A 15,849-nucleotide genomic window follows, 5' to 3' on the forward strand; every position below is an offset into this window, starting at 1 on the left:
TAACTCTACTCGACCTTTGCCTCCAAAATACAGGTGCCCCCACCCGTCGTTTCAGTGTGATACATGGCACATACTCGGCCATTGATCTCTTGGTTTGCAGTCCTGGCCTTCTTCCGTCTATCCACTGGAGAGCTCGACGATTACTTGTGTGGTAGTGACCACCTTCCACTCTTCCTCTCCCTACCCCACAGTTCTTCATCTTGACGCTTGGCCAGGTGGACTCTTCCCAAGGCTGACTGGGACACCTTCACCTCCACTACCACCATTGAATCTCTGTTGCATGCCACTATCGATTAGGTGATCCACACCATCATTATCACCACCCTTCCCTGGAGAACCTCTGTGCCCAGGTCCACCTACTGATCAAACAACGAAAGCAGGAGTGCTGGGAACGCTTTGTCTCCACGACTGGAACACGAACCTCTCCTTCCCAGGTTTGGTCCAAGCTCTGATGACTTTACTGCTATCAGACCCATGCAGGTGTACCTGGAATTTCCACAAATGGAGTTGTATCTGCTGATCCCAATGTAATTGCAAAGTGTCTTCCTGAGCATTATGCTTGCACCTCTGCGTCTGAGAATTACCATCCCATCTTTCGTCTCCTTGAACGGTGGGTGGAATGACAATACCTCTCCTTTGCTCCACGCCACCCTGAGCCATATAATGCTCCCTTCAGTGGGTGGGAATTTCTCAGTGCCCTTGCCGATTGTCCTGACACATCTCCTGACCCAGACCGCATCCATTTTCAAATGCTGAAACATCTGTCAGTGGATTCCCAGCACCACCACCTTGCCATCTTCAACCACATCTGGAGCAATGGCGAATTTCCATTGCAGTGGCGGGAAAGTATCATTGTTCCAGTGCTAAAACCTGGTAGGATCCCACTAGATGTTGATAGCTATTGTCCTATCAGCCTCACCAATGTTCTGTGCAAGCTCCTCGAACGTATTGGGAGCCGGTGGTTATGTTGGCTCCTTGAGACTGGGGGCCTTCTGGTTCCGTCTCAGGGCTGTTTTCACCAAGGACGCTCCTCCATCGACAACTTGGAGCATCCGGAGTCTGCCATTCGATTGGACTTTTCCCAGCGACAGCACCTTATTGCCGTCTTTTTCAACCTGACGGAGGCCTACATTACCACTTGGCGACACCACGTCCTAGCTACTCAGCATGAGTGTGGTCTCCGGGGCCCGCTCCTGATTTTTATACAGAACTTTTTGTTGCTCCACACTTTGAGAATTAGCATTGGTGCTTCCCACAGTGCATCCATAAACAAGAGAATTGCAGTCCTGCAGGGCTCTGTCCTGGAGTGTCCCACTCATTTTAATTGCTGTCATTGGTCTCGAATTTGCAGTGGGTCGTCAGTATCTCCCCTCCTATATGCTGACGATTTTTGTATTTTCTTCTGCTGCTCGTCTGTTGTTGTGGCTGAACGTTGGCTGCAGGGAGCTATAAGGAAGCCGCAGTCATGGGCCCTCACTCACAGCTTTCAGTTTTTGGCCACCAAGACTTGTCATGCACTTCTGTCATCATCATACTGTCCATCCCTATCCCGAGCTTTACCTCAATGACCAACTGCTAGATGTAGTTTGGACTTACCGCTTTTTGGGACTGGTATTCGACGCCCGCTTTACTTGGCTTCCCCATCTTTTTCAGCTTAAGGACAGGTACTGGTGGCACCTTAATATTATTTGATGCCTGAGCCACACCGACAGGGGTGCTGATCGTCCTACACTGCTGCAGCTATACAAAGCCCTTATACCTTCCCATACTGACTATGGGAGCCTGGTGTATGGTTCAGCATCGCTCTCTGCACTGTGTGTGCTGGACCCTATGCACCACTGTGGAGTTCGGCTCGTGACAGGAGCCTTCTGAATGAGCCCCATGAACAGCCTCCTTGTGGAAGCTGCTGTTCCTCCATTGCTACTCTGGCGGCAACTACTGCTTGAAAATTACACTGTCCACATTCATGGTTCGCCTCACACAGCAGTCCATCTCCTGCAGTGGTGGCCCAGAAGCAGGAATACCCTCACTGACTGTGTCTGGTCACTTCTTAATGAACTCGACACTTCCCCCCTACCACATTTCCTGCGGGTCCATGTACGTACGCCTCTGTGGCCCATACCTCAGCCATGGCTTCGGCTGGACCTATTGCGAGGCCCCAAAGGCTCCGCTGGCAATTTATCTCTCTCCTCGGCAAGTTCAAGGACTTAGAAATAGTCTACACAGATGGTTCAATGGTTGACAGTATTGTTGGCTTTGCTTGCTCTCAAGTTGACCATACTGATCAGCGCCCTTTGTCGGATGGTTGCAGTGTTTTCAGTGCAGAGTTGGTAGCCATCTATCTCACCCTTGAGCATATCCGCTTCTGCTCCATTGAGTCCTTCATCATCTGTAGTGACTCCTTAAGCAGCCTACAAGCTCTTGATCAGTGCTTCCCTTGACATCCTTCGGTAATAACTATCCAGGAGTCTCTTTATGCCCTCAGGAACAGTGGATGTTCAGTGACTTTAATTTGGACCCCAGGACCAGGATACCGGACGATGAACTTGCTGACAGCCTGGCCAAACAGGCTTCCGGTAAACAAACTCTGTGGATCGGACTGCTGGTGACCAATCTTCGATTGATCTTCTGCCACAAAGTTTTCGTGTTCTGGGATACTGAATCGCGCACTCGAAGTACCCCAAACTAACTCCGCATTATCAAGGAGACAACGAATGTGTGGCAGTCATCCATGCAACCCACTCAGAGGGACTCTGTTGTCCTCTGCGGGTCCGCATTGACCGTACTTAGCTAACACATCGTCATGTCCTCTGTCGCGAGGACCCACATTGGTGTCACTGTGTCTCCTGTGTAACTGTTGTCCAATTCTTCTTGGACTGTCCAATTTTAGGTGCTCTATGGCGGACTTTTAACCTTCCCAGCACCCTACGTATGGTGTTGGGTGACAACGGCTCAATGGCCGATTTAGTTTTACGTTTAATTTGTGAGGGATGTTTTTATCGTACCATCTGAGAGTGATGTTTTTATCGTACCATCTGAGATTGGGTGTCTTGCCTTCTCTCCCAGGCATCCACCCTCCCTCCCTGTTACCTCATTGTCACTCTTGCTTTGAATTTTGTTTGCCTTGTTGTTCATGTTTTCCTCTATGTGTGTTCTTCTCACCTTGTCTTTTAGCCTGGTGGTTTTAGTAAGTTACAGAGTGGTTGGATCATCCTTTTTTATCCTTGTGATCAACCAGCGCAAGCCTTCTGCTACCCTGTTGGTTTTACTCTCTTTACTTCCCTCAGCTCCTTTGTTTTTAATTGTTTTACCTTGAGACTTGTTTTCTTGAGAAAAAAGGGACTGATGACCCTGTAGTTTGGCCCCTCTATACCCCAAACCAACCAACCAACCTTCTGTGCCAGCTTCTGTACCTGAACGTAGAGCAAGAATTTACGCCACCACTGAGCAAGTTACACCTGGAATGCTACAGTAAGTTTGGGAAGAAATTGACTTCTGTTGGGATGTGTGCAGGATAACCAACAGAAGCCACATACAACACCTTTAATCTAAGGTAAAAAAACTTGATGTGTTTCCCTACGAAATAACACTAAAAACAGCTCTGTATCTTATTTCAATAAATTTGTATGAATTTTTAAATTTGTAAAGCCCTTTTTGAAACACCCTGTATATAGATTGTTCTTCTATTTTGTATGATCTGGCAGGATACCAGTTCTTTTACTAAGCATTAATCTCATCTAGGATGTGGTCCACTGTACTCAGGACTTGGCAGTTTAATATTATGTAACTATATGGCTAGATGCCTATCATGTCACTGCAGCCATCAGTTACCCAACGGAGGGAAGTCGAATGTGTTGCCTGACTGTGGTACATGTAAACTTTGTTCTGTGTGTGATTGTATTTTAACTGTTTGGGAATCGTACATTCTGGGAGATAAATCCAGCATTTGCCATAACTTGTGTGGGAAACCATCTGAAAACCACGTTCTGACTGACCAGTGCACCAGCTGTGGACAGTAATCTCGATTCTGATCTTGCTCATATTCCTCTTGTGCAAGCTGCTGTGCAGCACATTATGCTATATGAGGAGGTTCTCTGGCTGCATACTGCTGTTTCTCCAACAAAAGTTCATCTGTTTATGGTCCTGGAATCAGTTATCCAGGCACGACAGGGGCATAGCAGCGTGTCTGTGATTCTGGAGTCATCAATGAAGGTGTGTAATGTGTCCAGTGATAATGTAGAGAGATACAAAGAAACAGTGCAAAACAATTTTTTATATTGTAGGTTATCTTATACAAATTGTGTATGAACAAAATGCATTTTACAGTAGGTGCCGACTGAATGAGGAAGTACAGTTTTTAAGATATTCAGGAAGATGGACTTAGTTCTGTCCAGTCATTCTGATTAAGGTATTCTCTGGTGTTCCTAAATGATTCCTTCAACAAGGCCATGGTCAACCACTTGCCCAATGCTTGTTAACAACATATATTTTGTGCGTCTGTATGTTTGAGCTTTTTAGTTTCATTATATTGTGACAACAAATCCTATATCATTATCAGATTATCCCTGGACAAATAAACAAATAAATAAAGCCACAAGTCTCATGCAAAAGTAGATGTTGTGCACTGTCAGTGTAAGAGTCCCCAGCTCTAAAGACCTTTATAGATGTCACTCACTTGTTCCTAGTTCTAGACTTTTATGGACATAAGGCACTTGCTACTTTGTCAAAAACTGACATTCTGAGGCCGTGGCTGTGTACAAAATCCTGGCGCCACCACTCCAAGAAAATTTCATCTCATTTGGGAAAACAAAAAGTGAAAGCTAATGTAAAATGTATCTTAACGTGAACAACCTGTCAGAAGATGAACCTGTCGGTTCGAAACTGGTAATAGTGCTATTTCAATAAATAAATAGCATGATGAAAATTGGTTGAGTGCTGTTATCTCCTCTGTAAGAGTCAACTGATATAAGTCACTTGAGCTAAAAATACTGTTTCTACTTGAACTGAGTTGCCCTAAAATTTAAATTTGTTATGTGAGACATTAACACGCAGACTAAATATACAGTAGCAGTCTCTTCTGTTGTTTTTGATTTTATCAGCTTCCCAGAAGGTTCTTGTTCATGGTGGGATCAACAGGACATGGTATTGGGATTAGTTTGTGGATGAATCTATTGCATAGATCAGCTGTTCTCAAATGTTTTTGGTGATGGAACCCTATTGAAATACTCAGTATTTTACAGAACCCTAAAATAAGGAAAACCTGAGTTTACATTCATACTCTAATTATAATCATTAAATGAAAATCATACAAAAATAGGTACATTGTGCACTACTGACTTCAACAATATCCAAAACAACGCAAAGTTTAATAAGTCGCAGCTGCAAAATACTAACACGAATTCCTTACAGGCGAATGGAAAAACTGGCAGAAGCCGACCTCGGGGAAGATCAGTTTGGATTCCATAGAAATATTGGAACACGTGAGGCAATACTGACCTTACGACTTATCTTAGAAGAAAGATTAAGGAAAGACACACCTACGTTTCTAGCATTTGTAGACTTAGAGAAAGCTTTTGACAATGTTGACTGGAATACTCGCTTTCAAATTCTAAAAGTGGCAGGGGTAAAATACAGGGAGCGAAAGGCTATTTGCAATTTGTACAGAAACCAGATGGCAGTTGTAAGAGACGAGGGGCATGAAAGGGAAGCAGTGGGTGGGAAAGGAGTGAGACAGGGTTGTAGCCTCTCCCCGATGTTATTCAATCTGTATATTGAGCAAGCAGTAAAGGAAACAAAAGAAAAATTCGGAGTAGGTATTAAAATCCATGGAGAAGAAATAAAAAATTTGAGGTTCACCGATGACATTGTGATTGTGTCAGACACAACAAAGGACTTGGAGGAGCAGTTGAACGGAATGGACAGTGTCTTGAAAGGAGGATATAAGATGAACATCAACAAAAGCAAAACGAGGATAATTGAATGCAGTCAAATTAAGTCAGGTGATGCTGAGGGAATTAGATTAGGGAATGAGGCACTTAAAGTAGTAAAGGAGTTTTGCTATTTGGGGAGCAAAATAACTGATGATGGTCGAAGTAGAGAAGATATAAAATGTAGACTAGCAATGGCAAGGAAAGCGTTTTTGAAGAAGAGAAATTTGTTAACATTGAGTATAGATTTAAGTGTCAGGAAGTCGTTTCTGAAAGTATTTGTATGGAGTGTAGCCATGTATGTAAGTGAAACATGGACGATAAATAGTTTGGACAAGAAGAGAATAGAAGCTTTCGAAATGTGGTGCTACAGAAGAATGCTGAAGATTAGATGGGTAGATCACATAATTAATGAGGTATTGAATAGAATTGGGGAGAAGAGAGTTTGTGGCACAACTTGACAAGAAGAAGGGACCGGTTGGTAGGACATGTTCTGAGGCCTCAAGGGATCACAAATTTAGCATTGGGGGGCAGCATGGAGGGTAAAAATCTTAGAGGGAGACCAAGAGATGAATACACTAAGCAGATTTAGAAGGATGTAGGATGCAGTAAGTACTGGGAGATGAAGAAGCTTGCACAGGATAGAGTAGCATAGAGAGCTGCATCAAACCAGTATCAGGACTGAAGACAACAACAACAACAACAACAACAACAACAACATGTTGTTTTATACATTACATTATTACACTATTATGAACTAGGCCATGTTGTTCCTTGCATTCAAAACATATTACTAGATTTTAAATGATTTTCTTCTTTTATGCATTTGTAATCCCTCAGAAGCACACACAGATATAATAATTACTGAACATGCTTATATCCAAACATTTGACAACAACAGGAGGCAATCATCTTAATCCACTTATTTGAACTTCTCAAGCTTTCTGTTCTACCTGAGTAATTTGGAGTCTCAAAATGAAATGATGTCAAAGCTCCAGCTCCAGAAAATCTACTTTGTAACCAGCACTACCACGCACCCAAGTGGTGGCTGCATATGCCTATATCCATCCTTCTCAAACGGCAGACCTTCTTTGGGAGTACCATGTACACAGTCACTAGCTTAACCACAAAAACTTGTGTGTACGATGGCCGTGCGTGGGCCTTTATGAGATGGTATTTTACAGAACAAAGGAATTGTGGGCCTGCATAGAAATAAAAGTATACTAATTGTAGGTCATCACCTATGAGTCTCCTTTAATTTCCTTGTTTGATTATTGCAATGCCACTCAGTCTCCTGCAACATTTATGTGTATTTTAATCTTAGTTGACTAGCTGTAACATTTGTGTGTATTTTAATCTTAGTTGACTAGCTGTGTAATGTAGTATTTTTGTGCGTAAGGGATATTGCAAGACATATGTTGATTGCAGAAAAGCAATTAGTGGAAGTTTGTAATTGAAAAAAAAAAACGTTTAATACAATACATCTACAAATTCCAGGTGGAGGTTTTCGAGGTGGTGCCAGTGGTGGAAATTTTGGTGGTAGACAGAGCTTCCATGATCAAGGCCCCCCTGAGCAGGTAAGGCAGCTCAGTTCAAGAAAAAGGTTCAGAAATTTTAATTGGTACTTCAGCTAAAATGTAATACTGTAAAACCAAAAAAGATAACATAGAAGCAAAATACCTTTAGTCACCCTCAAAGTAATCTCCATTTGCCACAGTACCATTTTGTACTATTTCTGAAGCTGCCAGGGAGCTATGAGGGAAGGCTTTCTTTGTCATTTTGAATAAAGTCATTCCACTTATAGGCTGTTAACATATTATTTATTGTGACTGAAATCTCAACATGTGGTCATTGTCATGCATTCTGAAAACAGTCGGTCAACAAATAAAATACACGTAGTTATGAAATTGACAAACATTGAAAAATGAAATTTCAAAGTTACTCAAGAACATAAAACTGCCACATGTTGGAACATAGTTCCTAGTTGCGTAAAAGCAAATGCATGTGGTGTGAGCAAAGATGCTAATACACAGAGTTCATGTGCTTATCAAACATATGCACAGAAAGGAGGAAAGTGACAAATATTTGTTAAATAAAAGCAGTATCAAGATCTTATACTGAGAATGAGAATTAAATTAGGTAACAAGATGAAGTGACTATCAAGTCACAATAATACAATACTCATAAAATTCGAGTATATAAGAGGGTCTTAAATCTCAGATATGGACGAAAGCAGCGGTCCACACATGCAAAATGAGCAAAGTGATAAAATGCAAATAATATACAAATGTGGGAAAGAAGCAGGTGCTACTTACAGGGTGTTTCAAAAATGACCGGTATATTTGAAACGGCAATAAAAACTAAACGAGCAGCGATAGAAATACACCGTTTGTTGCAATATGCTTGGGACAGCAGTACATTTTCAGGCAGACAAACTTTCGAAATTACAGTAGTTACAATTTTCAACAACAGATGGCGCTGCGGTCTGGGAAACTCTATAGTACGATATTTTCCACATATCCACCATGCGTAGCAATAATATGGCGTAGTCTCTGAATGAAATTACCCGAAACCTTTGACAACGTGTCTGGCGGAATGGCTTCACATGCAGATGAGATGTACTGCTTCAGCTGTTCAATTGTTTCTGGATTCTGGCGGTACACCTGGTCTTTCAAGTGTCCCCACAGAAAGAAGTCACAGGGGTTCATGTCTGGCGAATAGGGAGGCCAATCCACGCCGCCTCCTGTATGTTTCGGATAGCCCAAAGCAATCACACGATCATCGAAATATTCATTCAGGAAATTAAAGACGTCGGCCGTGCGATGTGGCCGGGCACCATCTTGCATAAACCACGAGGTGTTCGCAGTGTCGTCTAAGGCAGTTTGTACTGCCACAAATTCACGAAGAATGTCCAGATAGCGTGATGCAGTAATCGTTTCGGATCTGAAAAATGGGCCAATGATTCCTTTGGAGGAAATGGCGGCCCAGACCAGTACTTTTTGAGGATGCAGGGACGATGGGACTGCAACATGGGGCTTTTCGGTTCCCCATATGCGCCAGTTCTGTTTATTGACGAAGCCATCCAGGTAAAAATAAGCTTCGTCAGTAAACCAAATGCTGCCCACATGCATATCGCCGTCATCAATCCTGTGCACTATATCGTTAGCAAATGTCTCTCATGCAGCAATGGTAGCGGCGCTGAGGGGTTGCCGCGTTTGAATTTTGTGTGGATAGAGGTGTAAACTCTGGTGCATGAGACGATACGTGGACGTTGGCGTCATTTGGACCGCAGCTGCAACACGGCGAACGGAAACCCGAGGCCGCTGTTGGATCACCTGCTGCACTAGCTGCGCGTTGCCCTCTGTGGTTGCCGTACGCAGTCGCCCTACCTTTCCAGCACGTTCATCCGTCAAGTTCCCAGTCCGTTGAAATTTTTCAAACAGATCCTTAATTGTATCGCTTTTCAGTCCTTTGGTTACATTAAACCTCCGTTGAAAACTTCGTCTTGTTGCAACAACACTGTGTTCTAGGCGGTGGAATTCCAACACCAGAAAAATCCTCTGTTCTAAGGAATAAACCATGTTGTCTACAGCACACTTGCACGTTGTGAACAGCACACGCTTACAGCAGAAAGACGACGTACAGAATGGCGCACCCACAGACTGCGTTGTCTTCTATATCTTTCACATCACTTGCAGCGCCATCTGTTGTTGAAAATTGTAACTACTGTAATTTCGAAAGTTTGTCTGCCTGAAAATGTACTGTTGTCCCAAGCATATTGCAACAAACGGTGTATTTCTATCGCTGCTCGTTTAGTTTTTATTGCCGTTTCAAATATACCAGTCATTTTTGAAACACCCTGTAGTAGTAAGTGTAGCATGCTCTAGAATATTTGCCAGAATTAACACCGCTAAAGTAAACCATATTGAAAAATTCTAGATTGTAAGATGTTCCTGAAGTAGTATAGGAATCTCCCATTTTTAAGCTCAGTCTTATCATTCAAATTCAAAATGTATTCTGGCTGGTCTCAAAATGCCATATAAATTTCAATCTGTTCTAAGTAATCAAGCTCTTCCTTTTCCAATTCTATGGAGAATTTCTAAAGAGTAGTTTTCAGTGTTATATAACTTGTGTTTAGTCATCTGAATATGATTCACAGATGTATATCTAAAATTACTAGTTTTACTGTGCTCTCTAGAACAAATGTTACAAATTCTACCATTTTTTTCCTGCATAAAAGTTATTGCATTCTGCAGAGTTAATTTTATAAACCCCCAGACAGCATGTAAGGTTTATTGTGTTCACTACTATGACATATAGTCATATGTGTAGTCAATTATGCCACCATTTGCATTTGCTTTTACACTGTGAGGAACTATGTTTCTACATATGACAACTTTATTTTGTTGAGTGGGCTGCAACATCCCGCATTAGTGGTTTTGAAATTTTCATTTTTCAGCATTTGTTAATTTTTTAACCATGTGTATTTTATTTGGCGACTGCTTTCAGAATGCTTGACAATGACCATGTGTCGAAATTGCAATCACAATAAATAATATTTTAATGGCTTAAAGCAGAATGACTTCATTAAAAACTTTCATGTAGACTGTAGACCAAGTCATCATCAAAATTCTGGCATTTTTGTAATCAGTTGAAACATTGACATGCCATGTCCTCAGTTGTCTGTTGAAATGTATTGCAGTTGTCTGTACACAAGGACTGATAAATGTCTGCTTTTCTCCGGAGCAAACTAATACCATCAGGGTATGAGTCCTGATGTTTTGCAGAAAAGACCAACCTTGATCACTTGTCAGTGACTTCTCCACTTGGTTCTATATATGTATTGTCCTGTACTCATTAGTCAGTTGGTGCAGCATGAATTGAAAGTAAATGAAAGTGGACAAATTCATGAACACTGTCCTGGCCAATCCTGAACTTCTCTAATGGCAGTCTCATGCATAGTTTCTCATTATGCGCTGTTATCTTTCATACTAACTTGTTGTTGTTGTTGCACACCAATCTATCAGAAGTTCCATTTCCATTTTGAATGTGTTTGAAGCAGTGATTAAATACAGCTTTCAATCCATGCATCTGTACTGTTACCAAATTTGCTGGCATGACAGTGTTTCGAAGTCTGAGAGTTTGCCATTTACAAGTCCACATCCATAGCTGAATTGTCAGTGTGTCTGACTGCTGTGTGGAGGATCTGGGATCAAATTTCAGTATTGCCAGCAGAGTTTCCTTGGTTTGAGAATTTGAACAGAGTCCACGCAGCCTCATGATGTCAAATGAGGAGCTAATTGATGGCTTCAAGGTTTCTATAGCCAACAACAACTGGATCAATCCACATGAAGTGGTCCAGTGATGGCTGCGTGACCATTTTTAAATATTTTAATTTTTTGTTTGTGATTGTCCTATATTTGAGAAGTTCAAAACAGTTTTTTTTTTTAATAATTTATCTTGCATCTTTACTGGATGGTGGTCATTTTTATTTGTAGGCACGTGACGATTTTTCATTCTGGAGACATTAGCGAAAATTTGAATATCTCTGCACTGGGTTAAGTTACAACATTGCAATTGACATTATTGTTTTTAAAAAAAATTGTCCTCTACAAATTGTCTATTACACAAAATACCCTAAATTCAAAAATAACCAGTCAAAATGACCTCCAAAGTTTGGTATCCAAATTTTCAAAAATCCCCTTTTTAGGCTCAACAATAACAAACAAGGAGTGATTTATGAGAGTCTATTTTTTTCCTATAGTTAGATATCATACACACAAATTTTTGAAATTTGAAAATTTTTATTATTTGTTAAGTTTGGGGTTTGTTATCTCAGGTGGGACTAAATATAAAAATATGATTTTTGCACAGTTTGTACACCTATATGATAGCAATGTACTTTAAAAATTTCAACATAGATATCTGACTGTGAACAAAGGTATGAATTTTTTAAGATGAGGAAATTACAACTGATCTTATGGCTGTTGCCTATTTAAATGGTATATTGTTTCATTGTAATAAAATTTAATTGTGACATATGTTTAGTTAACACATTCACCCAATATTCATTTAGTTTATTTATTTTTAATGAGGCAATATTAAAGAATAGGAGCTTTCGCTTTTGTTATGTGCTAATAAAAATGCCCATTTACGTTTAGGTTTATTGTCAATAAAGAAGTACATTATGGCTGGGTGTGGCATTGTAGAAGTACATTATTGTTAGGTGTGGCATTGTTGTAGTCAGTCTGTTCTGAAACCTCTGTTAGAGTGGATGTACATACTTCATCAAGAGTGTAGAATGTGTTACGTGCTTTGTTCTATGTGTAATTTGTAATTAATTTTGAGAGATTAACTGGAATGCTTTAACATGGATGAACAGTGCTCTGTTGGACAGATAGCAAGTGAAGTGTGTCACAAAACAGTTTACAGTTCAGTTTCAAAAAACTTGAAAAATGTCAATGACTTTGAAGATGTTAGACAAACTTTGTTTATATTTTGAGTAAGTTCTTCTGTCACATCAGTGTGTGAGCATCATGAGAAGACATATGTTCTGAAGTACAACCACATTTTTGGAAGAAAGTGCTGTGATCCACTTCAAGTTCATAAAAAGCCTATTACTAAAGGTTTGAGGAAAGTAAAAATTGAACATTTGTCCTTGTTATGTGACAGTGAAAGAGCTTCCCAAGTGAAACGTAATGTGATTCCTGGAAATTCCCTGTGCCCAAATTGTTACTAAAAAATATTCGTTGTGAATCCAGAACCAGAATCGTGTAACCTCCTTAATGACATTTATGTTCCTAATGAGGAAGCTGTTAGCATATTGGATTTTGCTTGTTCTAAGTTAAATATATCTCCTGCTTCGAAAATAACAAAATTAAGTAGCCGAAAAAGAAAAGCAGCTATTGAAAATAAGGTACAACAAATTTCAGACAAAATAGTAAATATTTGGAATCGTGTTTTAATAATACAGATACCAACATTATTTATAAAGAAGAAGAAAACCTACCACCAGCATCATCTGACACTGAATATTTGAGCTTAATAGAGGGAATAAAAATTAAATGTTCAGTGACATCTAAAGAGGATTGAGTTAAAACTTTAAGTTTGCTCCCTGACTCATGGTCAAGAGAAAAAAATAGTTCTTGAATTAAACGTTTCTCATCGTTTGGTTAAACTAATCCGAAAATTAGTGAAAGAGCAAGACTTTCTTCCACTTTTAGGAAAGAAGAAAGGAGTAGGTGTAGTTGAAGAAACAATTAAAAAGATCCAGCAGTTTTTTGAAGATGATGAAAACAGTAGAATGTGCCCAGGTTGCAAAGATAGCAAAAGAGTTGTTATAAATGGAGTTAAAGTAACAAAGCAGAAACGACTAGTGCTGTCAAATTTAAATGAACTTTATGTAGCTTTCAAAAATTCTCATCATGATTGCAAAATTGGAAGGTCAAAATATTCTGACCTCCGCCTTAAGTGGTGTATTTTGGTTGGATTCTCAGGGACACACTCCGTGTGTGTTTGTTTATATCATCAAAATGTCAGACTGATGATTGCGGGTGCAAAACTCGGTGATCTTAACTACAAAGAGTTACTAGATTTAATGGTCTGTGACACTAACAGTTATGACTACATGATGAGTTTGTGTAATAAATGCCCTGGTAAGGAAACCATTATTGAATTGTTTCACAAATATGATGAGGAAATGCCAGACAGTATTACCTTCAAACAGTGTGTCACAGCTGCCAGCGCAGAAATGATAATAGTGGTTAAATATCACGAAGAGTACCCGTGAATTGATAACTTACAAAAACTCAAAAGTCCCCACTATGTTTCTAAAATCCAAAGTAAGTTTTTGAAGGACAAAAAAAATCAGAACTTCACGAAACTGACTGCATAGTGCTAGCTGATTTTGCAGAAAATTTTACATTTTTGATTCAGGATGCAATACAAGGGTATCACTGGGTCAATGATTGCAAAGTTACTTTTTATCTTGCTTGCCATTTATAAAGCACTTATTTCTAATATTATACATGTCTACACATGACTGGCCACACCAGGTAAATCCGCTTCAATTTAATGGCTGTAGCACTCCTTGAGGTTTCTGTACATGTTTCTCCGCGTGCTCCTACTCATTTTTACCATTTATAAGTTAGCTAATGTTCAGCTCACTGAAGCTTTTAGTTACATGTTGTACATTAATGTTGGTAATAGCTCATTGTATTTAAAAAATCAGTAACCCAGTACAGGGAAATAGGTTAAAGTAGTCAGCTGGGGTTCAAAAGAAGTGAGATTCAAATTCACAAACCAGTTGCAACCAGTTTTGGGGTGGTGCAGTTGAAAAGGACATGACAAATTTCCTTCTTCACCATTGTCTTATTAGAGCTTGCACTCTAATGACTTCAACTTCCAGTTTGTTAAATGTGTATAATAAATAAAAACTCTAGTTAGCTATCTGTCAAAGCTCTGTGTTCAGTAGATTTTCCCTCCCCCCCCCCCCCCCCCCCCCCTCCCCCCTCGTCCTGCTAAATACAATGACTAGTGTCACTTTAATGGACATTAATGTCAGACAGTTATCATCTCCTAATCCATTCCATTTTGAATTTAGTATGGTATAATACAGTATACTATGTAAGAGGTGATCAAAAAGTTTCGAGTCGAAGACCGTACAGCCCAGAATCAGTATGACAGTCAGACATGAGCACTGAGTTAATCATCCCACCAGTGCACCAGGTTGAACATACCTGATTGTACTATAATAATTTGTTCATCCAAGGGTCACTTTGCAACGATGAGGGCATATCATCCAAATAACAGGAAAAACATGTCAAAATGGGTGTGTAAATCTACAGTGTGAAGAAAAACCTACACAATTTGACTGAACAGTGATTCCTTTCCTACTAATGGTACATAAATGTATATAACAAAATTTTGTCTGAGTAGGAAACTGACTTCGGAGATTGGTTGTATGACAGACTAGAATCACATGTGTGACAAATATCTTCTTTTATTACAATGTAACAGTGCTACTCAGTTAGCACAGTGTTTACAGTTTTGCATTAGAATACTAGAAATGGAGAGAGAGTTAGTCTGTGTCTAGGTGTTACATTGTTTTTATTTGATTATTTTGTTCTATCCAATATTGACTCTTACACACCCTAACAACTTAAGAATTTTTTAACAGAGAATATAAAAACCATTATTCAATCATGTCAGAAATATTCATGAAGAGCAATAGTCAGTTAAACAAAATTTGAGAGTCATAGGACAGAAATAACTACAAAACTTACATCTGTGCAAATAGTAATGATACCTAATATATTTGGTATGAGAGGCTAGGCGTAAAACATCTGCAACTTGTTGCTGTTGGTTGGTTTTTTCCCCCCTCTTCATTCAAGTACCTGCACATTGGTAGCCCCCTTACCAGACAGGGATCACACTGTTTGTATCTTAGCTGGAAATTCCCTATGCTAGCTGAGGGGTGTGTGTCCATCATGCCTGGGGCACAGGGACTCCAGCCAATGGCTTACTGGCCTGGTAACTGTTGCTGTGGCAACTTTAGGGGGAGCCCTTGTTTGGATTGGATGGTACTGTGGCAGAAAATTCGCACATAAAGCAATTTAAACTTTCGTGTGCAGGTGGCCGCGTGGCCCCAGCAGTATTTCCTGAAGCTAAGACATACACAGTGTGACCAAAAGTATCTGAACACCCCAAAAAACATAAGATTTTCATAGTAGGTACATTGTGCTGCCAGGTACTCCATATCAACGACCTCAGTAGTGATTAGACATCGTGAGAGAGCAGAATGGGGCGCTCCGCGGAACTCATGGAGTTCGAACATGGTCAGGTGATTGGGTGTCACTTGTGTCTTATGTCTTTACACGAGATTTCCACACTCCTAAACATCCCTTGGTCCACTGTTTCCGAT

General features: G+C 40.2%; 1 protein-coding gene across 2 annotated transcripts in view; it reads left to right on the top strand.

Annotated features, from left to right (window-relative positions):
• Window positions 1-15,849, top strand: part of LOC126470540 (probable H/ACA ribonucleoprotein complex subunit 1) — a 72,861-nt gene that overhangs the window by 19,660 nt on the left and 37,352 nt on the right. For both annotated transcript variants that reach the window (XM_050098470.1, XM_050098471.1), the window contains exon 3: window positions 7,425-7,504. In XM_050098470.1, the coding sequence (XP_049954427.1) occupies window positions 7,425-7,504 (80 nt within the window). The remainder of the gene's footprint in view (window positions 1-7,424; window positions 7,505-15,849) is intronic.

The sequence above is a fragment of the Schistocerca serialis genome, chromosome 3, assembly GCF_023864345.2.
Source record: "Schistocerca serialis cubense isolate TAMUIC-IGC-003099 chromosome 3, iqSchSeri2.2, whole genome shotgun sequence".
NCBI lineage: Eukaryota > Metazoa > Arthropoda > Insecta > Orthoptera > Acrididae > Schistocerca > Schistocerca serialis.